Source organism: Oryx dammah, unplaced genomic scaffold (genome assembly GCF_014754425.2).
Source record: "Oryx dammah isolate SB20612 unplaced genomic scaffold, SCBI_Odam_1.1 HiC_scaffold_24, whole genome shotgun sequence".
NCBI lineage: Eukaryota > Metazoa > Chordata > Mammalia > Artiodactyla > Bovidae > Oryx > Oryx dammah.
Window position 1 is genome coordinate 31,084,515 of NW_024070208.1, and position 25,863 is coordinate 31,110,377.

The window sequence follows — 25,863 nt, forward strand, 5'->3', positions numbered from 1 at the left end:
GAAGGAGAGGGTGGGATGATTTGAGAGAAGAGCATTGAAATATATACACTACCAGCCAGCGGGAGTTTGATGAATGATGCAGGGCACCCAAAGCCCGTGCTGTGTGACAACCTGGAGTGATGGGGTGGGGAGGGAGGTGGGAGGGGGGTTCAGGATCCGGTGGACACATGTATACTATGGCTGATTCATACTGATGTATGGCAAAAACCATCACAATATTGTGAAGTAATTAACTTCCAATTAAAATAAGTTAATTTAAAAAAAGGAAGACTCAATCTCAACCTTTATTTTTCAATGACAGTTATTTCAATAAAATGTGATTAACTAGCTTCCATCTGAGTAAGAAAGCCTAAGCCACACAGCACAGAGGTTAGGTATATAGGTTTTAAGTGAATTTGAACATCTTTTCATATATTTATGGCCACTGACCACTTTGTTCTTCTATTGTCTAAGTCACCCATTCATATATTTTACCTATTTTTCAAATTAAGTTGTATTTTTTCTATTGATTTTCATATTAAAACTTTGTTTCAGCATTTCATTCAGTTTATTAACCTTCTTAATTCTATGATGTTCATTATTGCAGACAATCTAAAATTTGTATATAGTTAAATCTTTTTTTTTTAAGGTTTCCAGGTTTTATATCATGTTGAGGAAGGCTTTCCTTATTCCCAAGTTTTAAAGTATTTCAATTATTTTATGATCAGAAAAGATATGCTTAAAAATATACTATTAAAGTTGTCCATTATGTTGTTCAATGTAATTTTTTTAAAATTCACAGAATTAAAATCGTGCATACACATTTGTGCTAAAAAACAAGTTCTCTCTTCTGATAAAGTGCCACACTCTATTTTTTCCCCCCTAATTATGCTTTTTCTTTTGCTCTTGCAGCCAGGAAGTGCTGAGCCCAGTTTTATCAGGCTCTTCTCTTTTTTTATTACTTGGATTTTTAATCCTTGTACTTCTGTTATTCTGGGCCCTTTACTGCATGCTACCTTGTATCTTTGCTGAAATCAGAAAGTGTTTACAAAATAAACAAATTAGAAAATGATTAAACAAAGAGAAAGTGACCAAGCGATTTTAAAAGTCTATTATATTTAAACTTTTTTGGGTCATTTGTTTCTTAACCCATCTTTTTTAAAAAATATTGATTTATGTCAGCTGCACTGAGTCTAGCTGCAGCACACCGGGTCTTAGTTGTGGCTTGTGGGGTCTAGTGCCCTGACCAGGGATAGAGCCTGGGCCCCCTGCACTGGGAGCACAGAATCTGAGCCACCAGACCACCGGGGAAGTCCCTCTTCATCCATCTACGATGACTTCCTGGTCTGCTGGAATTAACTGACAGCCAGCTGATAAGATTACAGGCCTCTTGTTCTCACTCCAATTGCTGTTGTTCAGTCACTCAGTTGTGTCCAACTCTCCGACCCCATGGACATCAGCACAGCAGGCTTCACTGTGCTTCACTATTTCCCCGAGTTTGCTCAAACTTATGTCAACTGAGTCGGTGATGCCATCTGACCATCTCATCCTCTGTCATCCCCTTCTTCTCTTGCCTTCAATCTTTCCCAGCATCAGGGGCTTCTCAGCTGGGTCCGCTCTTTGCACCAGGTGGCAAGACACTTCAGCTTCAGCTTCAGCATCAGTCCTTCCAATGAATATTCAGGGTTGACTTCCTTTAGGATTTACTTGTTTAATCTCCTTGCTGTCCAAGGGATACTCTAATTATTAGTGTACAATTCTGTTTACCTTATTGTGACTGTTCTAATTATTCTTGAATCTAAGTCATCTATGGCTTAAAGCAAGTGTTTAAATGTTTCCTGAATAAACAAACCAGAAAAAAGTCACTCACAGAAAAAACTCACATCAGAAATCTAGGTTAAAAGAAACAGCCCAAGCATTCCCAGGGTATGTTCTACTCTGGGTACATGTTGCATCTAAAGTCATGGATGACAGTAATTGAACAGATGACCCAAAGACACAAGAGCTTGCCATCATCAGCCTGGAGTCACCAAGGGAAAGAAGCAACACATCACAGTTTAGGGATACCAGCATGAGTTAAAACAAGGGTTGGTGTTACCCAAGTAATTAGAATAACCCAAATACCCCACAGTCCCAAGAAACCCAATTATTTGAAATTTAACTGTAATTTGCATGCCTGCCTTCTGCTTTTTAATTAGCCTGATGACAGAACAAGGCAATGGGAAAGCTGATTTGGTATTAGGAACTACATTTTATTTAAATGCAAAATTCATACCTATAGGATAAATGCAAAGTTAAAATTCAGTAATAAAATGTATCTTTTAATCATAATTTTTAAATTGTTATTAAATGAGGTGCTGGAGTGAGATGAAAGTTAGAGGAGAATGTCTTGAAATCTCTCATCTTCTGCTCTATTTTCCCAATCCACACTTTCCCCGGATAAGTCCATTTCACAGGGGCCACAGCCGAGGGTTTACACAGAGGCTGGGGTGGGGTCCTCCATCTAGCAAATGGTGGTGGTTAACTCTTGTTCTAAACACCTTAACACCTCCTCCTTATGTCAATAATGGGAAAATGGATAAGAAGTTTTATGTCTTTGGAAAATCAAACGCAGAGCCTTATGTGTATTAAGTTATATGCTGTGTGCTCAGCCGTGTGCTCTTTGTGACCCCATGGACTGTAGCCCACCAGGCTACTCTGTCCGTGGGATTTCCCAGGCAAGATACTGGAGTGGGTGCCATTTCCTTCTCCAGAGGATCTTCCTGACCCAGGGATTGAACATTGGCAGGCAGATTCTTTACCACTTAACCCCCTGGGAAGCCCAGGAATTTATTAGAAATGTAATTTCTGAGGCTCCACCCCAGACCCACTGAATAAGTCATTCAGGATGAGAGCCAGTAATCTTTTCTAAGAAGCTCTACAGGTGGTTCTGAGGCACTAAAATTTGATAAACACAGGTCTACAGGATTTATTCAACAACTGTATTTTAATTCATCATAGGCTTGTCTAGTTATTTTCTGTTTAAACCCCAACCAAACTTGTTAAGAAACTGGAACCAAAAGAGAGTCAAAGGTCGTGTGACATTCATTCACTGATTCGTTGACTCATCTGACTGGTAACGGATAGATGCTAAGTAACCACTGGGAGTTAGTCACTGAGGCGACTGCAGGATCAGGGCTACTGGGCTAAATAAATGGGATGAGGTCACTGTCCCCAGGGGGTGTCCCTCCACGGAGGAAGAACAAAACCAAACAGGTCAATTTTCGTGTTACCAGAGGGGATTACGAGGTGAAGCTCCAATGAAGTGGTCAGGGAAATGCAAATTAAAATAACACTGAGATATAATTTCACTCCCATTAAATGGACAAAAATGTTTTACCTGGTAAGTATGTATTCTTATCAGCGATATGGGTGGAAATGAAGCCTTTGAAAAGGAATCCAGTCATATCCACTAACACATCAAGCACAGCCATCCCACTCCTGGGGATCAATCTTGTAGAAAGAACGTCACCTGTTCATGTTCAAGGACATGTACTGAAGCATCGGTTATAGTGGCAAACGCCAGTTACAAAGTGAATGCCTGCCAGTGGGGGAATGTCTGAATAGATCGTGGTATATCCATACTAGGCAGCTGGTGAAAAACAGCCATGCACTGACTTTGAGGGCAGCTCTATGACGTGCCTCAGGAAAGCGACATGCAGAAAAATGTACAGGACTGCCCTGGTGGTCCAGTGGTTAAGACTCCACCTTCTAAAGCAGGGGATGTGGGTTTGATCCCTGGTCAGGAAGCTAAGATCCCGCATGCCTCTTGGCCAAAAAAAAAAAAAAAAAAAAAACTACATAAAACATAAGTAGTATTGCAACACATTCAATAAAGACTTTAAAAATGGTCCACATAAAAGAAAAAAAAATAGGTGCAATGCAATTTTACTTTTAGGAACCAGGCCCATCTGTGTGTACATATCGCTGGTACATGAGCACAGGAGCATAGAAGAATAATATGGAGGAATGAACACCCTCAGAGGTGAATCATCTAACATGGATTCAGGCTCAACACCCAGGCTCCCTCACTCTCAGGATCTTCCTACATGTAGTGCAGAAGATGGGAGGCTAAGCCACATGCTGGATGCTTGGACATCCTGAAGGCAAACATGCATGCGTGAGACACGGGGGGAGAAGGGAGGCAGGGGCCACATCCAGTAGCTTCAGCTGCTCACAAGCACCTTCACGTGTCACACCTTTACATCAGTTGAGTCCCCTGAGTCTGTCACTAGCTTCCCAGGTCAGGAGGGGCATCAGCTTTGCTGGCCTGGACACGGCAAGCACAGCATGACCTGCAGCCAGCCTTCTACCGTAGCTGCTGATCCCTGCATCCTGGCTTGTTACAGCACCAGCCTGGAACTAGCAGGGGGGTGGAACCCCTGCATCCCTGTCGAGGCAGCAGTGTCCCCCCGGGGATCAGGTACTCACTCCCAGGGTGCAGAGTCTGCAGCTAGCTCCTACCATCCTTCTAGTGATAGATTTCATCAGCACCTGCTTCCCTAAGCAAAATCCGCCTAAATGAGCTTGACCCTTTTTAATTTTTTTTTGCAATGGAAACTGTGATTTGATGGGTTACCAGTCACTAGGAGGAGTAAGAAGGAGTTTAGAGAATTTAAACACAGGAATAGATGAAAGTGCCTTGAGAATCGTGGTACTATTATTATCACTAATATTAAAAGCCATCGGAAAGACATCTGTCATCCCATCTAAACAGCTGATGTACCCAGAGGCTCTCAGAAGACTTTAATGCAGAAAAAGCTCTCCACTGCAGTTTCTCTGCAGCACGAGTCTTACCAGCCGGTGTGGATGTGGATTTCGGTGCCGGAAGCAAACTCCTGCGGGGTGCTGTTGCGCTGGAGGAAGCTGGAGGGGCTGCCCGGCCGGCGCCCTTGGGTGTGTCTTTGGCAGGGAGAGCTGCCTTCAGAGGCGGCTGGTCTTCAGTTCCAAAGGCTGAACCTGCAAGAGGCAGACAGTGCGTTAATGACAGTGTCATGGAAAATGGATGGACCCCCTTGCTGGGCACCACCACCAATCTATCCCTGGTGCCTCCACCTGCATCAGAACTTGACCCAACTCCCGACGAGTGGCCTTGAAAAGCATTTCTCTGGGATGAGATGTGGAAAAAGAGTTGCCTTCAGTCACTGCAGGGAAGTCTGTCCTCCAAACCCACACGCCACAGGTTCTACAAAAGCCAAGAACAGCTTCGCTCCACTGAAGATTTTACACACACAAACGCGCATGCATGCACACACAGTTTGCTTTTCTGGATGTGCAGCTGCATACACAGGCTTCCCAGATGGTTCAGTGGTAAAGAACCCACCTGCCAATGCAGGAGACACAGGTTTGATCCCTGGGTCAGGAAGAGTCCCTGAAGAAGGAAATGGCAACCCACTCTAGTATTCTTGCCTGGAGAATCCCATGGACAGAGGAGCCTGTGGGCTATAGTCCATAGGATCACAAAAGAGTCAGACATGACTTGAGCAACTAAACAACAAGCTGTACACACATATGATAAGCATTCATTTTATAAGTGTCAGAGGACGAGCAACAGTTTTCTGAAAACCAGTGTAAGTGTCCCGGAGGAGACAAGAGTAAGCACACACACACATACACCACTGGTCCAGAAGAGGATTCAGGGCTCCCTGAAACCCGGTTCACTTCATCTTCAGAATAAGGGCCTTGGGATGAAGGGAGATGGGTGAGAAGCATACAGGCAGAGATTCCCTTTGAAATTCATGAAGCTTTTGATCTGACGAGCTGAGGCCTCATCAAACTCAGGGGGCTACCCTAGTGGCTCAGTGGCACAGAACCTGCCTGTCAATGCAGGAGATGCAAATTCCATCCCTAGGTCTGGAAGATCCCCTGAAGGAGGAAATGGCAACCCACTCCAGGATTCTTGGCTGGAAAATCCCAAGGACAGAGGAGCCTGGCAGGCTACAGTCCATGGGGTTGCAAAGAGTCGGACATGACCGAGTGCCTAAACAACAGCAACAGCATCAAATGAAGAGGACCCTGCATGAGAGCCCAGTTTATTGCAAAGGCAGAAGATGTCTATCGGTCATTTCAGTTTTCTATTCAACATAGAAACAGGGTCTGTGTCTACAGAATAGCTTCTTTATGATGGGCTGCTCTGAAGACAGGGCATACTGGGATTTGTGTCAGATTTAAATGCCAGAATGGTCGTGGCCCATTTTTTCTCCTCTATAAATTTTCAAACCTACTATGCTGGCTATATCTGTAATCTCTTAAAGACAATGACACCACCATCTATTCCTATTAAAGGATAAATCTTCTAAATGCACCTCTGAGTAACAGCTGCAAAGACTAATCTACCAAATTAAATAGAAAGCCTGAATATACTGAGATTGCTGCCTGTTGGGATGAAAACTATCCAGTTAGGAACGTGACTGTCTACCATGGAAAATACACACTGACAGCTGGAAGATATATATGTAATTGTAGTGAAAGATTAAAGTTTTTGTTTCCATCATTTTAAAAGGATAGCCCTAACATTCTATGCAGATAGGGCCTGCATCAAAATGATAACATTATTAAAATGGCTTTAGTGTTCGAATGTTCAGGAGTTTAATTCAACCTCTCAGAGTAAGAGGTGGCTGCTTTCCTCCCTCTGAAGACCTGAAAGTCTGTTTAAAATGAGTGAAATCTGTTTTGTCTCTCAACAAAACAGTATTTAGGAAGGAAGAATAAAGACTGCTATTTCCTAACACAGAACCTATGCCCTATAGTTCTCTGAAGGTCCTGTGTAAGGTTTTAAATAGTTCTAAACAGGGTTATCACTGTGCCAACAAAGGTCCATGTTGTCAAAGCTATGGTTTTTCCAGTAGTCATGTACGGATGTGAGAGTTGGATCATAAAAAAGCTGAGTGCTGAAGAACTGATGCTTCTGAACTGTGGTGTTAGAGAAGACTCTTGAGAGTCCCTTGGACTGCAAGGAGATCCAACCAGTCCATCCTAAAGGAAATCAACCCTGAATAGTCACTGGAAGGACTGATGCTGAAGCTCTAACTCTTTGGCCAACTGATGCGAAAAGTCAACTTACTGGAAAAGATCCTGATGTTGGGAAAGATTGAGGGCAGGAGGAGAAGGTGGCAACAAAGGACGAGATGGTTGGATGGCATCACTGACTCAATGGACATGAGTTTGAGCCAACTCTGGGAGATGGTGAAGGACCGGGAAGCCTGGCGTGCTGCAGTCCATGGGGTTGCAAGGAGTCAGACACGACTTACGGACTAAACAAAAACAACAAAAGACAGGGGTAGGAAATACATTTGATTCACACACACAGTACAAAAATGATGAAATTCCACTGAAAGGAGGTACACTGTACCCTGAATTTCAGATTTAAAAGTAAGCACAGGAGCAGAAACAATGAAACCAGACCACTGCCACACAGTACACAAAAGTCAGGTCAAAATGGATTAGAGACCTCAATATAAGACCTGAAGCCATGCAACTCCTAGAAGAAAACACAGGCAGGACACACTCTGTGACACTGGTCTTCGCAGTATCGGTCTAGAAACGTCTCTTCAGGAAAGGGAAACAAAAGCAAAAATAAACAAACAAGATTGTATCAAACTAGAAAGCTTCTGTATAGCAAAGGAAACCATCAATGAAATTAGGAGACAACCTACTAAATGGGAGAAGATATTTGCAAACAATATATCCAATAATGGGTTGATATCCAAAATATATAAAAAACTCATACAACTCAACAACCCTATTAAAAATAGGCAGAGGCACTGAATAGACATTTTTACATAGAAAACATATAGATGGCCAACAGAGGCATGAAAAAATGTTCAGCATCACTAAATTCACATGGAATTAGCTAATGTTCAGCCTCCTGCTGACATACTGCCAGAATAATCTACCTACTGAAAACGGCACTGGAAGTTGAACATCAAATCTTTCACACAGCACCTTTTATTTAACAATTTATTAAATATTCTTAAGAAGAGGAATATTTTGTATCATTTGCCGAGTTCAAATGTCCTTTTATCAAATCCTTTCGTGCTTGGCATTATTCTCTTATATGAAATTTATAATTCAGTGAACTCTCAATTTGGAAATTCGGCTGTTATCCAGGCTGGGAAGTAATTCATCTGTTTGAAGTATGAAGTGTCAAGGAAGCTTTGTAATTTCCTTTGAGAGAAGTCTTGAATTACCAAAAAATAAAATGAAACAAGATAATATAATAAAATAAAACTGAACTCCCTTCTTGTCCATTATTGTGGGAGACAGCTGCCAGTAAACAATACCCCTCTTTGAAAACCAGTTGAAGTTGACCAGCACTTCAGTCCAGTTCAGTTCAGTTCATTTGCTCAGTTGTGTCTGACTCTTTGTGACCCCATGAATCACAGCACGCCAGGCCTCCCTGTCCATCACCAACTCCAGGAGTTCACGTGAACTCGCGTCCATCGAGTCAGTGATGCCATCCAGCCATCTCATCCTCTGTCGTCCCCTTCTCCTCCTGCCCACAATCCCTCCCAGCATCAGAGTCTTTTCCCATGAGTCAACTCTTTGCATGAGGTGAACAAAGTACTGGAGCTTCAGCTTTAGCATCATTCCTTCCAAAGAAATCCCAGGGCTGATCTCCTTCAGAATGGACTGGTTGGATCTCCTTGCAGTCCAAGGGACTCTCAAGAGTCTTCTCCAACACCACAGTTCAAACGCATCAATTCTTCGGCGCTCAGCCTTCTTCACAGTCCAACTCTCACATCCATACATGACCACAGGAAAAACCATAGCCTTGACTAGACGGACCTTTGTTGGCAAAGTAATGTCTCTGCTTTTGAATATGCTATCTAGGTTGGTCATAACTTTTCTTCCAAGGAGTAAGCATCTTTTAATTTCATGGCTGCAATCACCATCTGCAGTGATTTTGGAGCCCCAAAAAATAAAGTCTGACACTGTTTCTACTGTTTCCCCATCTATTTCCCATGAAGTGATGGGACCGGATGCCATGATCTTCGTTTTCTGAATGTTGAGCTTTAAGCCAACTTTTCCACTCTCCACTTTCACTTTCATCAAGAGGCTTTTTAGTTCCTCTTCACTTTCTGCCATAAGGGTGGTGTCATCTGCATACCTGAGGTTATTGATATTTCTCCTGGCAATCTTGATTCCAGCTTGTGTTTCCTCCAGTCCAGCATTTCTCATGACGTACTCTGCATAGAAGTTAAATAAGCAGGGTGACAATATACAGCCTTGACGTACTCCTTTCCCTATTTGGAACCAGTCTGTTGTGCCATGTCCAGTTCTAACTGTTGCTTCCTGACCTGCATGTAGGCTTCTCAAGAGGCAGGTCAGGTGGTCTGGTATTCCCATCTCTTGAAGAATTTTCCACAGTTTATTGTGATCCACACAGTCAAAGGCTTTGGCATAGTCAATAAAGCGGAAACAGATGTTTTTCTGGAACTCTCTTGCTTTTTCCATGATCCAGTGGATGTTAGCAATTTGATCTCTGGTTCCTCTGCCTTTTCTAAAACCAGCTTGAACATCAGGAAGTTCCTGGTTCACGTATAGACACTTTATTCAGTAAATGACAAGTCCTCTGAATTTGCAAAGAGCTGCTGAATTCTGTAACTGCTCTGGAATGTAAGTGGTGTGAAGACATGACTTCACAATCAAACCACTGCTAGATAAGAGGAGAAAGCAACTGGAAATGAACCATGCTTGTGTTAGTTGGAGATGCTCCTGAGGTCCCAGCCAGTGGGATGGTCCACGTATATAATTAGCCTTCCCATTCTCAACCAGCCAGAGTCTCCTGAAGTGGATGAGCATACACGAATGATGAATCTGAGTAGATCTGGGCCTGCACCACGGACAGAGGAGGACATGTGAAAATTCAGGCCAGACAAGGCGGCACTGAAGGAATGAAAATCCCTGGAAGGATCTGAGACACCAGGAGGAGGAAGTACAGATTTACAGGAGCCCTGAGAGCACCCCACAAAAGTGATGAGTGTATCCCCCCAACCCGCTCCAAAGGCTGATTCTGACCATGACTGCAGCCAGGGTTTCCGATCCATATCCCTACATCACTTACTGGGAATGTGGATAGCTGAAGCTGAGCTCTAAAAGAAGAAAAGAATGGATCAAGAGATGAACACCAACCAGACTAGAATGAGGTTGGGAAGACTGTAGAAAAATAACAAATCTGTTACTAATACCATGAAGGCATTACCGCCAAACTTCAAGAAACATCTTTCTTTGATTCTGAGTATTTATCTGTATTACAATGATTAATCTTCACTGATTTTTTTAAACAATCCCAAGCAATCAAGTTGTATAATGTTCTGGCTGCACGACTGCCTCACTGATGCATATTTCATTGACTTAGCCGTATTTATCACTTGGCAGCAAAATTTAGTTTAATTATTAAAGTACCAACTGAATGTTTTATTTCCTGCCTCCTGCATATTTTAACTGAGGTGTGCGCTTTATTTCTCACCGAAGTGCTAAGGTAAACCCACTAGCTTATCATTTCAGCAAAGATGTATCTTTGTCTAAATGAAGAAGATCAAGCCTCTGTGGCAGGCTCTGCCCCGGGCAAGGGGCATTTGACAGACACGGTCATGTCTTCACACCACGTACATTCCAGTGGGGGGACACCCAGACCCAAACAGGTACAGATAAACAAGATCATCTCTAACTGCCATCAGTTATGAAAGAAACACAGGAGCAGGAGAAACTCAAGGGGGAAGGAGGGGACATCACTGTAAGTGGAGAGGCTGGGCAAGAGGGAACGTCTAAAGTAAACATTTCTTTCTGCTGCACACTAGCCCCCACCCTCCTTTATTACTATTATTTTTTTAACCTTTGTTTTTGCAACCTAAGCCATCCCCCCAGGGAACAAGCATTTTATTTACTTATTTAAACTTTTTTTTTTGTATTGGAATATAGACCAATTATGGGCTTCCCTGACAGCTCACTTGGTAAAGAATCCGCCTGCCATGCAGGAGACCCCAGTTTGATTCCCGGGTCGGGAAGATCTGCTGAAGAAAGGATAAGCTACCCACTCCAGTATTCTTGGGCTTCCCTTGTGGCTCAGCTGGTAAAGAATACGCCTGCAGTGTGGGACACCTGAGTTCTATCCCTGAGTTGGGAAGATCCCCTGGAGAAGGGAAAGGCTAGCCACTCCAGTTTTCTGGCCTGAAGAATTCCATGGACTGTATAGTCCATGGGGTGGCAAAGAGTCGGACACGACTGAGCGACTTTCACTTTCATAAACCAATTAACAATGACAGTTTTAGGTGGATAGTGAAGGGATTCAGCCATACATATCCATGTATCCATTCTCCCCCAAACCCCTCTCTCATCCAGGCTGCCATATAACATTGAGTAGAGATCCCTGTGTACAGTAGGTCCTTGTTGGTTATTCATTTTAAATATAGCAGTGTGCACATGTCCATTCCAAACTCCCTAACTTCCCTGCCCACCATCCTCCCCCCAGCAGCCGTAAGTTCACCAAGTCTGTGAGTCTCTTTCTGTTTTTTAAGTAAGTTCATTTGTAACCTGTCTCTTTAGATTCCTCACATAAGGGATGTCATTTGATATTTCTCCTTCTCTGTCTGACTTACTTAACTCAGTATGACCATCTTTTTGATTATTAATGACCATCGTTGCTCTTGAAACTTAGAATTGAAGTGTCGGAACCCTCCTGACTCTCTCCCTTTTAGCAACCAATTCAAGGCAGTGTGCTTCCATTTCTGTTACAGACTCCAGATTTATACCCCTTGTCTGCCCCCACGTCACTCCCTCAGCACCTGCTGGGGACACAGTGGCAGGGCCCTACCCTTCCCCTCCCACCCCCTTCAATGCTCCCTCACTCAGTGCATTCCCTCCCTATACCTCTACCCAGTTTTCCAAGTAAATTCCAAAGTCGTCTTTCTGGTACTCCAAAGAGAAAGTGAAAGTCAGTCATGTCTGACTCTTTGCAACCCCATGGACTGTGTCCATGGAATTCTCCAGGCAAGTATTCTGGAGTGGGTAGCCTTTCCCTCCCCCAGGGGATCTTCCCAACCCAGGGATCGAGCCCAGGTCTCCTGCATTGTGGGCAGCTTCTTTACCAGCTGAGCCACAAGGGAAGCCCAAGAATACTGGAGTGGGTAGCCTGTCCCTTCTCCAGGGGATCTTCCCAACCCAGCAATTGAATTTGGGTCTCCTGCATTGCAGGCGGATTCTTTACCAACTGCGCCCTCAGGGAAGCCCTTCTGGTACTCTAATTCTTCCACTATCTGGTCCCACCATATTTTTCTGACCTCAGTTCCCACCAGCACATCAAGCACAGTGCAAACTCCAGGCAGGCAGGATTCCGCACTGTGACTTCCTGCTCCACCGTCAACAAGGCTGTGCTGGAGAAGTACTTGCTGTATGGATGAAGAAAAGACTAAGTGCAAACCTGTCCCATGGGGACAGTGCTTCCCTTCCTTGCCAATTCCTTTTCTCCATTTCTGAGCCCGGAGACGCTCTGAAAGCGTCACACTTTCCTCAACAGCTCCCGTGAATGCAGACATACTGAGCATGGCCAAGGTGGGGGTGGGGGCATTTGTTGTTTAAAAGGTGTCAACTGTCTGTGATGTAGTGAGGTGCTTTTCAAACATTTTAAAAACAATATGCAGGAAAATAAACATCAGAATTTAACAGTTTTGGGGTCTTTTGCCCAAGCATCCCACCCCTCTCCCCAAGAGAGTGTACTGTTTACCTATTATTTTTACTCTATCATTTCAGTTCTTGCTTCAGTCTCATCTTAAGCATTCATCTCTGGGTTTGATAAAGTTTGAGAGGATAATAGTTAAATGGTTAAGATGGCCTAGATTCAAAGCCTGGACAAGAGGTTTACTCTCTGTTTCATTCCTTCAGCTGTAAAAGGGAGAATAACAGTGGATATCATCACAGTTATTGCTTTAAAGGAGTTACTATTATACATATTTAGACTAAAGTGCTTAGAATAGTTTCGGACACATCTAAGCCCTTAGTAAAGGCAACATTGACCCTATGCCCACTAACCCAACACTGAGCCTCATTCAAAGCACATTAGTCTCATCAGGCTTGCCTCTTGCTTTTCTTCCAGCCACCAACATCTCATGGCCTCACGTCTCTCCAACGCAATGACTGGGGTCTAGCTCTGAAGAGGTAACTCTAAAGAGCCATGCTTCTTTATCCATCTCTCCCCAGTAACCTAAGTCCTAAGGAAAGAAGGAAAAACACGCGGCATGCGTTCCACTCCTCCCACTTCACCTAGAGCAAGTGTTGTTCTTTAGCTTCTCAGTCGTGTCAGGCTCCTCAGGACCCCATGGCCTGTGGCCCGCTAGGCTCCTCTTGTCCATGGAATTCTCCAGGCAAGAATACTGGAGAGAGCTGTGGTTTCCTTCTCCAAGGAATCTCCCCAATCCAAAGATCAAACCTGTGTCTCCTGCACTGGCAGGTGAATTCTTTACCACTTAGCCACCTGGGAAGCCCAGAGCAAGTGCTGACTTCTCACTAACCCAAGGCTGGCCTGCGTATCTTCCTCAGTACAGTCTTCCAGGAGTCCAGTAAGTGGTTCCAGCCCTAGACCAGGAGACATCACCTACACTGCCTCCCCATGAGGCGGCAGGATGCAGTTCTGCGGGTCAGGTGTGGGGTGAAGAGGGTTCACCAGGTCCACAGGAATTCTCTGGATTCCTGCTGCAGGGTTCCTCTTCCTGAGCTCTTCCATTGGAGCCCTGACAGCAAGTCTTAAGAGCAGTAATAGCAAGAGCGCCATGTAGCACAGTCATGGACACCACAGGCTCTGCCCAAACTCAAGACCGGATTTGAAACTTACTAGTAACATTCTCCTTAAAATGTTAATTCATTCAGCCGCTTTAATGAAATAGTTTATTTATTTATTTACCCTGCGTCGCTACGTTAGCCTGAGACTTCAATGAGATAATGCACATCACTTCGTAAAAGGCCTGGTACTCAACAAAAGTTAGCTGTCATCCATGGTGTGTACACCAACATCATCAAAAGCAGCCCTGCTTCATCAGCTGTCACTTCTTCAAGAGCCCCCTCTGTCCCATGTGCCACCTGGCTTTGTGAAATCTTGTTCCATGCAAGCCCTATGAAAATACCCTCAAGACATCTCTCTCCCCCCCCGACACACCAGACCAGTCAAGGAAGCAGATGATTTCTGCAAGCCGACAATGCCAGCCACCTCTACCCTCACGGGTTCCCAGGGCTTCAGTAGGTAGCTGTCACAGTGACCCAGGGCTAGGCATTCTCTTTCCCCAAATTTCCTTCTTTTGACAATGATCACAAATAAATCGTCACAGAAGAGAACAAGAAACACCTCTGTCCCCTCTTCTCACTCCCCACCCAGACATTCCAGGAAAACCTTCCTGGAATCCATTCTAACATATAGCAAAGAGGGTCTTCTTTCTTATGTCTGCTCAGGAAATGGGGAAATATGGGTGCAGCTCAACTGGTTAAGTGAGGTTCATAGTGCACGGACATGACTGGTAAAGGGAGAGTGGGTCTGTGTGAGTGGTACCATTCCCTCCCATCTGTGACCCCGAGACGTGGGCCAGCCTTCCCGTCCTCCGTAGCCTCATTAAATGCCATCTTCTCTATAACATCTTCTCTCAATTTCCTGCTAAGTAACAGACTCTAAGAAAGACCAAGCTGGTTATCAAAGGGAGCAAAGGTTGGGGTGATCAGACCATCTCTCTTAAGATCATAGATATAATCACAGAGGGTAAAAGCCAGCATCTCCCAGCCCAGGGCATGTGAACTCCCAGCACATAAGTGACTGAAAGCTTCCTTTTGATCTAAGAAATTCTCTTTAATATTTACCAAGTCACATTCCCAAAGGAGAGAGCATGGTCAAATATTGATGCAGGTTAGTGACTTAAAAGATCAAGGGCTAATACGGTTTTTCAAGAGACTTTTGAGTAATTAAAAGCAACCTCTTACCATTCCTCTTTTATATCAATTAGACTGGTTATCATAAATCCCTTTTCCCTACCTGAAGTCCTTAAAAGCGTAAGCCCTCACTTGTGAAGACTCTGGTTCATCACTGTGTGAATCTTTTAGTAGTTAAAACCTTGGGGAAAATATTTAAACTGGAGCATTTTAATTATACGCTTAATATAGGAGTTGTTAAAAGATAAGAGCATCTGATTTGAACTCAATTTAAATTCTGCTGAAGTTATTAATATGGTACAAGAAATTATAGAAATGATCAAGGACTTATCCACCAGTTTCTATTAGCAGACCAATAAGAAAGGTTAGTTGTTCCACTTCCATAACTTGGATTTCGGGCTCTACTATAGTTTGCTTTTTGTGTCGCAGGTCTGTTTAATTAATTGTTCCAAAATATCTGAGGGGTGTATGTTAGTCACTCAGTTGCATCAGACTCTTTGCGACCCCATGGACTAGCGCACTCCAGGCTTCCCTGTTCCTCACCGTCTCAAGGAGTTTGCTTAGACTCATGGCCATTGAGTCAGTGATGCCATCCATCTCATTCTCTGTCATCCCCTTCTCCTCCTGCCTTCCATCTTTCCCAGCATCAGGGTCTTTCAACTAAGTCAAATGCTGAAAAGTGGATCATGGCAACTGAGCCCCAACCTTCCATTCCATGTATTTTTAAACAAGGCAGGGGTTGCTGCAAAGAAGTCAGAATTGTTCCCCAAGCGGTGATTTCTTACACTCTTAAAAAGAACCCTTTCTTTTTTTTCCTGGTCTGTTACTGGTTCTCACAATCTTTTGTTTTTAATTGGAATATAATTGCTTTACAACATCGTGTTAGTTTCTGCTGTATAACAAAGCTAATCAGCTATATCTATACATATATCCCCACTTGTTGAACCTCCATCACCCTCATGCCCAAATCCCACCCATCTGGGTTATCATGGAACATGGAGTAAGCTCCCTATAGAGCAGGTTCTCACTAGCTATGTATTTTACACATGGTAATGTTTATATGTCAATCTCCCAAAAGAACCCTTTCTACTCAGGAGCTTCTGGAGAAAATGAAGCCTTAAAGGGAAATAACTGAACAGCCTCTTCACAAATGAACAGCCTATTGGCCTTAAGGTGGTTTGAACTCTAAGAATTTTCTCTCCCCTCCTGGGAGCTAGAAAACTCTCTCTTTTCCTTCAGGGTTCAAGAGGGTAGGCGTGTCCCCTTTTGTTTCTCTTTCAGCATAGGACTGGTTTTATTCTTCTGTGTCATCTTCATTATTCTCTCCCTTTAGCCCAGAGTTTCCCGGCAGGATATCATCCACGTTTTGGACCAGGTAAGTCTTTGCTGTGGAGGCTGCCCTGTGATTGTAGGACGGTCAGCAGTGTCCACGGATCCGGGAGCACTCTCTCTTCCTGCCCATTCCCAATTTGACTGAGGTGATGAACAATAATCGTCTCCAGACAGTGTCAAATACCCTCGGAGGCAAAAACCATCCCCGGCGAGAACCACTGCTCTAGCTGAACGGAAGACCGAAAGATTTAGTCGAAAGACAGTACTTGTCTTAGTGGAAAATGAGACTGATAACATCTAAAATTCTGCCAAGTTAGCTTGATAGCTAACTCTTTAATAGTTCTTGATAGTTAACTTTTGGTTACTTCTTTAGATAAACCAGAGTTATATAAAAATACCTTCATGGAGACTGTCATAATGAGTGGAGAAAGTCAGACAGAGAAAGACAAACATGATATTGCTCATGTGTGGAATCAAAAAAATGGTACAAATGAACTTATTTGCAAAACAGACAGAGAATCGCAGATGTGGAATACAAACTTATGGTCACCAAGAGGGAAAGGGGAAAGGAGGGATAAATTGAGAGACTGGAATTGACCCAAAAAATTAAAAAGACAGGAGGAGGAATGAATATGTGAATCTAATCTTGTTTTCCTTCAAATTAATTCTTACTTTTGTCAATATTTGATTGGAATTGTCTTTTTTTCACATGTCTGAGTTAGATATCTGTTATATATATTGTTATTTCCAAAGACAATGTGATTTACACTCACGGGAAAATCTTTAACTTACAAATACACATAAAACTATTTAAATTAAAGCAGAAGAGGTTCCATTACTTGACAGAAATTAAAGCACTGTTGAGTATTGAATATTTTTTTCAGTATTTATAAAATTTATTATTATTTTTTCCAAGATTACTTTAAAAATACTACGTTTCTTAAACAGGATTACTGGAAAAACCAGTAATAAATTTAAAAAATACGGACAAAGTCCCTTCAATGTTCAACAATGCTTTAATTTCTGTAGATTAATGGAACCTCCTCTGCTTTCTGTATGAATCACCCTGATCTATGTCAATCAGAAACTAGGAACATGGACAGAAATCTTCCTGATTCCCAGGGCCTTGATCCCAAACCATGAACTTTCAGGAGCTGTACTAACATCCAAATACAAGTATCTCAATAACATAAATAGCAACTGTTTTCAATTGAAACTGTCTGGAGGAAACTCCAATAGAAAACAGATGGTAACACACTTCAAGCACTTTAAATTATCACGGTTTAATGGAGAATACATCATTCCTTGGAAGACTCCTAGGGTTCTAGAAAGAACAGAACAGTTTTTTTGAAGTACTGTAATTACTGGACTTATGAATCAAAATGAAACAAAGACAGTCCTCGTTTGCTTCGCTCTGGCTGTGCCTGTCCATCTCCGATGAAAGAATGTCACGGTCCCTGAAGCCCGTGGTAGGCCCTGACTGAGAACATGATCACCCGGGGCAGTCATCAGCTTTTCTTCCCCTGCATCCTCAATTGTGACCTCAGAAGAGCAAGCACCGCAGGGACCATGAAATCATGTGTAAAGTATCTGATATGCAGTAAACACTAAAATTGTCTCCCCTGTCCTGGCCTCTGAAACCATTTGCTCCTTACTTTATGAACACAATCCTTTTCCTTAAAGTCCTTCCTGATAGAAAAGTTCAAAAATCGAAAACTCTATTTCTGTTCATTTTTATAGGCAATGCTATGACTGGTACTTGCTGTCTGACCATTATCTATATGAAATAAAATTGCAAGCACCGAAAAAGCGATTATAAAATCACTCAGGCAAACACTATGCAAACTAGTTTTTGCAAAGTATCAACAGGCTAGTAAATGAACTTTATAACCCCTGTAAAGCCTTCATATTTCATGAGATGTGAGCATAGGCTTCTGCTGACCACTTCCCTTAGGGAGATTCTCCATGGACAGTGCCAGCTGCCTCCACGCTGAGTCTAAAGCAGTGAAGCCAGGCTTGTCTCCTGGATTATATGAAGCTGTGATCCCAAGCTTGTGGTTTTGAGTTCTAACTCTTCTGCATCTCCTTTCTCCAGGGGCTTCCCTCACCATTCCTCCAACCAAGATGATATCTTACGCTGGGTAACCGTGAGTTGCAAGCCAGGCACAGGTGAACCCCGGGGTCACCCTGCATCTCCAAGGGGCTGAACATCCCACGTCTGCATTGGGCCACGTTCAGCACCTGCCCCTGCCCACTCGACCCCAATCTGAGCAACACTCAGCTTGTGAGTTCTCTTTCACTTTTTGCTTTTGTTGTCATTGTTGCTATTTAGTCACTCAGTCGTGTCTGACTCTGTTGTGACCCTATGGACTGTAGCCCACCAGGTTCCTCTGTCCATGGGATTTCCTAGGCAAGAAAACTGAAGTAGGTAGCCATTTCCTTCCCCAGGGGATCCACCCAACCCAGGGGTCAAACCTGTGTCTCCTGCACTGGCAGCTGGATCCTTTACCACTGAGCCACCAGGGAAGCCCTTACAATTTATAAATACATGCTTACAAGCAGAAGCACTTCAATCAATAGCAAAATCTGGATTCTACGTGAGTCAGAATTTGTGTCTCACAGGCATAGAATTCTGAGAAAGCTTCACCTTAACTAAGGGGCAGTAGCTTTGGGCCAGGTAGGTACAGGGAATGGTGACTGGAACCGTCTTTGTTTGCCACCCTGAGCACAGCACCTAAGCCTGTGTTCACAGAAAGGAAAGAACAGGCCTGCCTGCAGCCTTACGGCTTAAGCAGAAGTGGAATAAATCGTTTCCTAAAATATGAATGAAATGCAACATCTGCTAAGGTCTCCTTCCCTAAGGACAGTTCTGGCAAAGCGTTAGGCCGCAAAAAGGCACAAACCCCTGGGCTACTCCAAGGAGGAAATTTTTTATATTAAATAATCGCAAATTCGAAACATAAATGAAATCAAGGGACGTGTGTGAGCAGCATGCTGAAATGTCTCCCAAGAGCTCCATCCCCTGATGTACACCCCCGCTTCAATGCTGGGACAAGACTTCCCAGGGTTGGCCACCAGACTTATGCTGCCCAGGTCACCATCTGGCAGACACAGAGACACATGCCTGCTGGTCACTGAGCCCCCCTGGACTCCCTGCCCTGTCATTTCATAACCCAAAGCCTTGGACACCCCAGCAAGCACCTTCTGTCTCTGACTTACTGCCTGATAAGATGTGAAGACTCAGAACCCCTCCCCTGTCACTGCCCAGACCTCGGAGAAACAGAAGAGAACATCAGCCAAGGGCTTAAATCTGACAAGTAACTTTTATTAAGCATCAGCAAAGACGAACTCATTTAATCTGTGCAACCTTCTGTTCATTTTGCAAAAACAGAAACTCAGGCTAAGTAACGTGAACCAAGACAGATTACAAAGATGATGAATGCAGAGTCAGCATTCAAAAGCAAGCCTGGTCTGGCTCCAAAGTCCAACTTTGTTCAACAATTCAATACAGTCTGCCCGGAAACTGTTCCTGAACCCCAGCTGTCCGGCGGCTGGGCCCAGGAGCACTGGATCCATCTTCTAGAAATCATCCTGTCCTCACCTGGAGATCCCATGACCTCCTAACCACACCCCCACCCACAGACTCTGGCTGACAGCAGATACACAGCTCTGCCTCACACTGGAGTTAAACAGTCCACGAACCATAGAAACATGCTCTCCTCTCTTCAAGTTCTCAGGGTAGATCCTGAGATTTCAGCAGTTTGATCCTAAGAGAAGAAGTCTTTGATCTGGTCTATTTCTGACAGTGTTAATTAGCCTTAGGTTGTATTTTCTAGACAAATATAAAACCTTTGGAGAACAATACCCCAAATGAGCCAAAAGAAATTTTAGAACCAATATTGAATATAAGTGAGATCCTTTACCTTTGTGTAAAAATAGATAGTATTTCAACTCTGGGATGATGACAGTTTGACAGATGGACCAGAGGGGTCTGCAAGCAACCCTAATAGAAACTCATCTAACAAGGATCCCACAGAATCTCCTCTGAAATGGAAAAGCCCCAGGATTAGTCTCAAAAACACAGTCCAAGGCTGATCTGCCATCCCTGACTCTTCTGGATCCTTCCATCTCAGCTCCCTTAGCTAGTTCAGCTTACACGTGCCTCCAGCTACGTAGGCTGTGATTACGGTGGCTGCCGTCTGGAAATATCCACCTGGGAACGACTTCTGCCAAGACAAGTGAGCACCGTGGGCAAAAATCATTTTACTTGTGAGCTGGGGATACTCGGAACTTGGCATCTTTCAGGAAAAAAAAAAATCACAGGGCACATTGAACTCAAGTCAGCAACTTTCTGAGAAAAAAAATGTAAGTGGTGGCATGAGTATTATAGCTTTAAAACTACTGAATGGGAGAGAGAGAGAGGAGAAAGCTAGGGAACGAGAGGTTCTTGATTATATAGTTTGATTACCAGCTCAGCCAGCAGTTACATACTTCCAGATCAAATACACAAAAAGTTGAGAACACACAGAATGAGGTGAGGTGGAGGTAATCCGAGCTGACAGTGTTTTCATATTTCTGTGAAGTGCTACTCAATTTTCCTGTCAGAGTGAAGGAGTCACTGCTGCACAGGGAGAAAGCTAAATGGATTGGAAGGTTAGCAGAGGGAAGAGACACTTACTTTCAAACCGAGATGGGGTTGGAAGTCTTCCTTGAGTGACCTAAAGCTGTGTTTCTCGGAATGGAGGCCCCACTGCTATGGCGCTTTGGACACGTCCACCTGCCCCAAAGCTGTGGCTCGTGGTCACATGGCACCAACCATCCAAATAAGAGACCATGCTGGTAGGATTCAGGGCTGCCTGGCACCAGGGCGTGTCCAGTCAACCGGGTGGCCAAATGCCGCTACCTGCTCTTGCATTAAACGTTTCTTTTTTTTCTTTCTATCTTAATGAAGTTTATTTTGTTTTATTTTTTAATTGAAGGATAATTGCTTTAGAGAATATTCTTATTTTCTGTTAAACCTCAATATGAATCAGCCATAGGTATACATATATCTCCTCCCTTTTGAACCTCCCTCCCATCTCCCTCCCCATCCCACCCTTCTAGGTTGATACAGAGCCCCTGTTTGAGTTTCCTGAGCCATACAGCAAATTCCCATTGGCTGTCTATTTTACATATGGTAATGTAAGTTTCCATGTTACTCTTTCCATGCATCTCACCCTCTCCTCCCCTCTCCCCATGTCCATAAGTCTATTCTCTATGTCTGTTTCTCCATTAAATCCACTCTTCCATTCCCGTGCCAATGTCTGGGTCCTGTCTTTTCTCTGTCTTCACTTTCTTTGTCTTCCATTCATTTACTTACTCATTCATTCATCTCATTGAATAGACCCTCCTCTGAGCCTGAGGGAAACCATACTATGTAAGCCCTGGTGGAATGAAACATTTACTAAGGAAGACATAAAGCATATAAAGATATTAAAAAGCAGACATATCACTTTGCTGACAAAGGTTCATATAGTCAAAGCTATGGTCTTTTCCAGTAGTCATGTAGAGAAGTGAGAACTGGTTCATAAAGAAGACCGTGTGTCAAAGAATTGATGCTTTCAAACTGTGGTGCTGGAGAAGATGCTTGAGAGTCCCTTGGACTTCAAGGAGATCAAACCAGTTAATCCTAAAGGAAATCAACCCTGAATATTCATCGGAAGGACTGATGCTGAAGCTGAAGCTCCAATACTTTGGCCACCTGATGCAAAGAACCAACTCTTGGGAAAAGACCCTGATCCTGGGAAAGACTGAGGGCAGGAGGAGAAGGGCATGACAGAGGATGAGATGGTTGGATGGCATTACCAACTCAAGGCATGTAAGTGTGAGCAAACTCCAGGAGATACTGAAGGACAGGGAAGCCTGGCATGCTGCAGTCCATGGGGTCGCAAAAAGCTGGACACAACTGAGAGGCTGAACAATAACAACGACAACGAGAATCTACTGTAGAGCACAGGGAACTCTGCTCAACAGTCTGTGGTGACCTCAACGGGAAGTAAACCCAAGGAAGAGTGGATATAGGTGTATGTGTGGATGACTCACTTTGCTGTAGAGCAGAAAAGAACACAACGTTGTAAAGCAACTATATGCCAATAAAAATAAGGCATTCCTCTGCTACTTTGGCTATGGTAAAAGACAGAGATGTGTCGCGTCACAGTGACTCTCACGTCTTGATTCTCTCTCTCCACGTGCTTCCCTGGGAAGCAGGGCTCAGAGATGATCTAGGATAGAGGAGTCAGCCCTGCAGGAGAGAATGATCACGTAATTCCCAAAGATGGATTAAGCAAAGGGAGCAGCTCTTGTTTTTCAAGGGCAGGAGAAGCACGCCCTTCTAAGCAGCTATCATCGAAAGCACTGTTCCGAGGCCATAATAACAGGATGCTGCTGTTGAAGCTCATTCATTTTCCTGTCCCCAAATCCTACAACCAAATTCTTTGGGACTATGGTGATACAAATTATACACAAATTTGTGTGAAACTAAGAATAAAAAGAAGGGGAATTCCCTTGCCAGTCCAGTGGTATTAAGACTCCGTGCTTTCACTGCAGGGGGTGAGGATTTGTATGATCTCTGTTCAGGGAAATAAGATCCTGCTTGCCACGTGACACGGCCAAATAATAACAAGTGAAATAATATAGTAGCTTTAAAAATAACAATAAAAACTAATTTAAGTAAGTTTAAAAAATAACCAAAAAAAAGGAGTACTAGTACCTATTTGGGAGGTGACCTTGAAAAAGTGATTTTGGAAGGCCACTTTGAAGAATGAATTTGCAAGAATAGCTGGGGGTGTGGGAAATAAAAGAGGAAGAGTTAAAGAGGATGTACCACCACCAGAGATAAATGCTATATAGAAATGTTGTAGGATTACACAGTGTGAAACTGATAAATCCATAAATGAAGAGTCCAGAGGAGATCCCAGCAGGTAACAAAGAAGGCGTTAATACCAGTTTAAAAAGAAAAAAAAAGGATTTTTTTCCTAAGTGTTTGTACAACTGGCTAGAGAGCTGGCTACAAATGAAGCTTGATCCCATTCTTATGCCTTCCACCAAAACACATTCCAAGTGAATCAAATATTTTAAAGACTAGAGGAAAATATGGTTAGGTAAAATCCAAGGACAAAATCAAAACAAATAACTGAATATGTCAGGAATGGGGAAAATCTGTTAGCAATATTAGAAACAACAAAAGAATTAATAAATTTCTATACAATTTACTGTAAAAGTAAAAAACTCAACAAAAATTCTATTAGAAATAAAGTTTAAAATATAAACAACACACATTTGGAAAAAACATCTACAAAACATAAGACAGACAAAAGTTTACTAAACTTTATATTAATTATTAGGAAAAAATGAACATCCACATAGAGAAATATAATAGATGAAATATTTGTAGGTAATAGAATCATGGTGGGAAAAAAAAATGCAGTTAAAACTGTAGGATCTCTTTCTGCTTATCTAATTGGCAAAGATACAAAAGTCTGACAACAGTCAACGCTGGTGAGGGTCTGTAGAAACCGGCAAAGTCATCCATGCTGGTGGGAGTATAGTGATTTCACCATAAGGAAATTTGGCCAAATATAAATCAATTAGTGTATTTTCTATAACCTTCAATCCACTTTGAGAACTCAGTCTGCAGAAGGCAACTGTCATACATGCAAGGTTGTAGCACCGCTACTAATAGCGCAAAACCAAATTAAAAACACCTAGCACAGCCCCACAAAATTTTAAAAAACAAAATTAAATAGCAACTTCAGTTTCCAGTTTAAGATGTAAGAAACTTAGAAGTCCTTCACTCACACCCACATAATGAGAAAAAAGCTAAAAACCTTAAAATCAGCAAGTCTTCGTAGATCCATCCAAACTGCTGCTCCCAAGATCTAAACAGACATCTCACCAAAGAAAACATGCAGGTGGCGAATAAGCTTATGAAAAGATGTTCAAGATCGGATGTCAGGGAACTGCAAATTAAAACAACAAGATACCACTATACAGCTATGGAAATGGCAAAAATTCAAAATACTGACACCACCAAATGCTAGTAAGGATGTGGAGAAAGAACCTTCACCACTGGTGAGACTGCAAAATGGTACAGCCAATTTGGAATACAGTTTGACAGTTTCTTACAAAATTAAACTTTTTACAGACTACTGTACTTTTCAAGGTACTATTCTGTAAGATTAAAAATGGTTTTTGTTTTTCAGGTATTATTTGTGTGAAAAGTATTATAAACTTATTACAGTACAGTATTATAAAGCCAATTATGTTAGTTGGGTACCTAGGCTAAGTCTGTTGGACTTACGAACAAATTGGGCTTAACACGCTCTTAAAATGAAATTCATTCATATGTATGGAACATACTATAACACTGAAGCCCCAGCACTCAACCTGCACACAGGAGGTACCCAACAGATACTTCTCAAGTGAAAAATTGAAATCAGTTCCTTTGTGTGGTTTTCTCTCTTGTTTGAATTTTCTCTTCACATGCAACCCTACTATCATTATAATGGGAAAGAGCCTGGATGCTATTTTCTCTCTAGAAAAGTCCATCTATGTATTTCAGGGCAAAAATCATGCTGGGTTCTTGACAGTGTTTGAAATTCATTGAATAACTGCTCACTTCCTCATTTTATCTTGTGAAGGTAGAACCAGTCCTGCATAACTTTTCTTTTAAGAAAAATCTGCAAAAATAATTGCCTATTACTTCTTTTCACTATGAGAGGTATGGCAATGGAAATATTCCATTTCAGTCTCTCAAATGTCTTTCAGATGAGAATAACCTTCTGAAATGGGAATAACCAAAATGGCCTATTTTTTTCCTCCTTCCAAAAGCATTCAAAAAAGCTGTTTTCCTTTTTCTCCTATCAGCCTCCAGGCAGTATCACAGATTTACCTCTCCCTTTGCAAATCACGTCAGAATGTTTCCCTGCAAATAGCAGTTTCTTAAGACAGAATTAAAAAGCTGAGATTGGATCACTGCAAATACAAAACGTCTGTGGACAGGTGGAAGAACAAAGTCATATTTCTCTGAACACATGCTCTGAATGACAGCTTGTTATGGCACCATGAGCTGATCACTGTTAACCACTGATGGTCATAAAACTGTTTCGTGCTTCAGATGATCAAACTTATATGAAAAAAACCCCTAAAATGATACCCACGTTGAGTACAATTTGACCTACTACCCTTCTGGGTGAATTTATGTGGGGCACACTCACTGACTGGGTCCCAGGAAGCCAGTGAGCTCAGTGTCACTGGCCCCTCCCGGTATCACCTCTATCCTCCTTTCTGGGACCTGTGCAGAGTCTACATCTTGGTCATCTACCTCCCACCTGCCCCACGATGCCAGGCTCTAAGTGCTTCCACATTGCCCAAAGCTTTCTTTTTTTTTTTTTTTAAATGCAAAAACCTCTCAATAAATGGCCTCAGACAATGGCTGAATCACATCACAGCTGGAAGGAATGGAGTGGAAAGAAAGATGAAATCTTGTTAAACCACAGAACGTGCTGGCATAAGGAAAGATCTGTAAGAAAAGCTTAATAAAATGAGAAAAAATACTACTTTTTTTTG

The 25,863-nt window shown here is 42.8% G+C and overlaps 1 protein-coding gene across 3 annotated transcripts in view; it reads right to left on the minus strand.

Annotated features, from left to right (window-relative positions):
- The window catches only part of MTUS2 (microtubule associated scaffold protein 2), a 379,312-nt gene that overhangs the window by 140,365 nt on the left and 213,084 nt on the right, over positions 1-25,863 (minus strand). For all 3 annotated transcript variants that reach the window (XM_040266725.1, XM_040266722.1, XM_040266724.1), the window contains one exon: positions 4,816-4,977. In XM_040266725.1, coding sequence (XP_040122659.1) covers positions 4,816-4,977 — 162 coding nt within the window. The remainder of the gene's footprint in view (positions 1-4,815; positions 4,978-25,863) is intronic.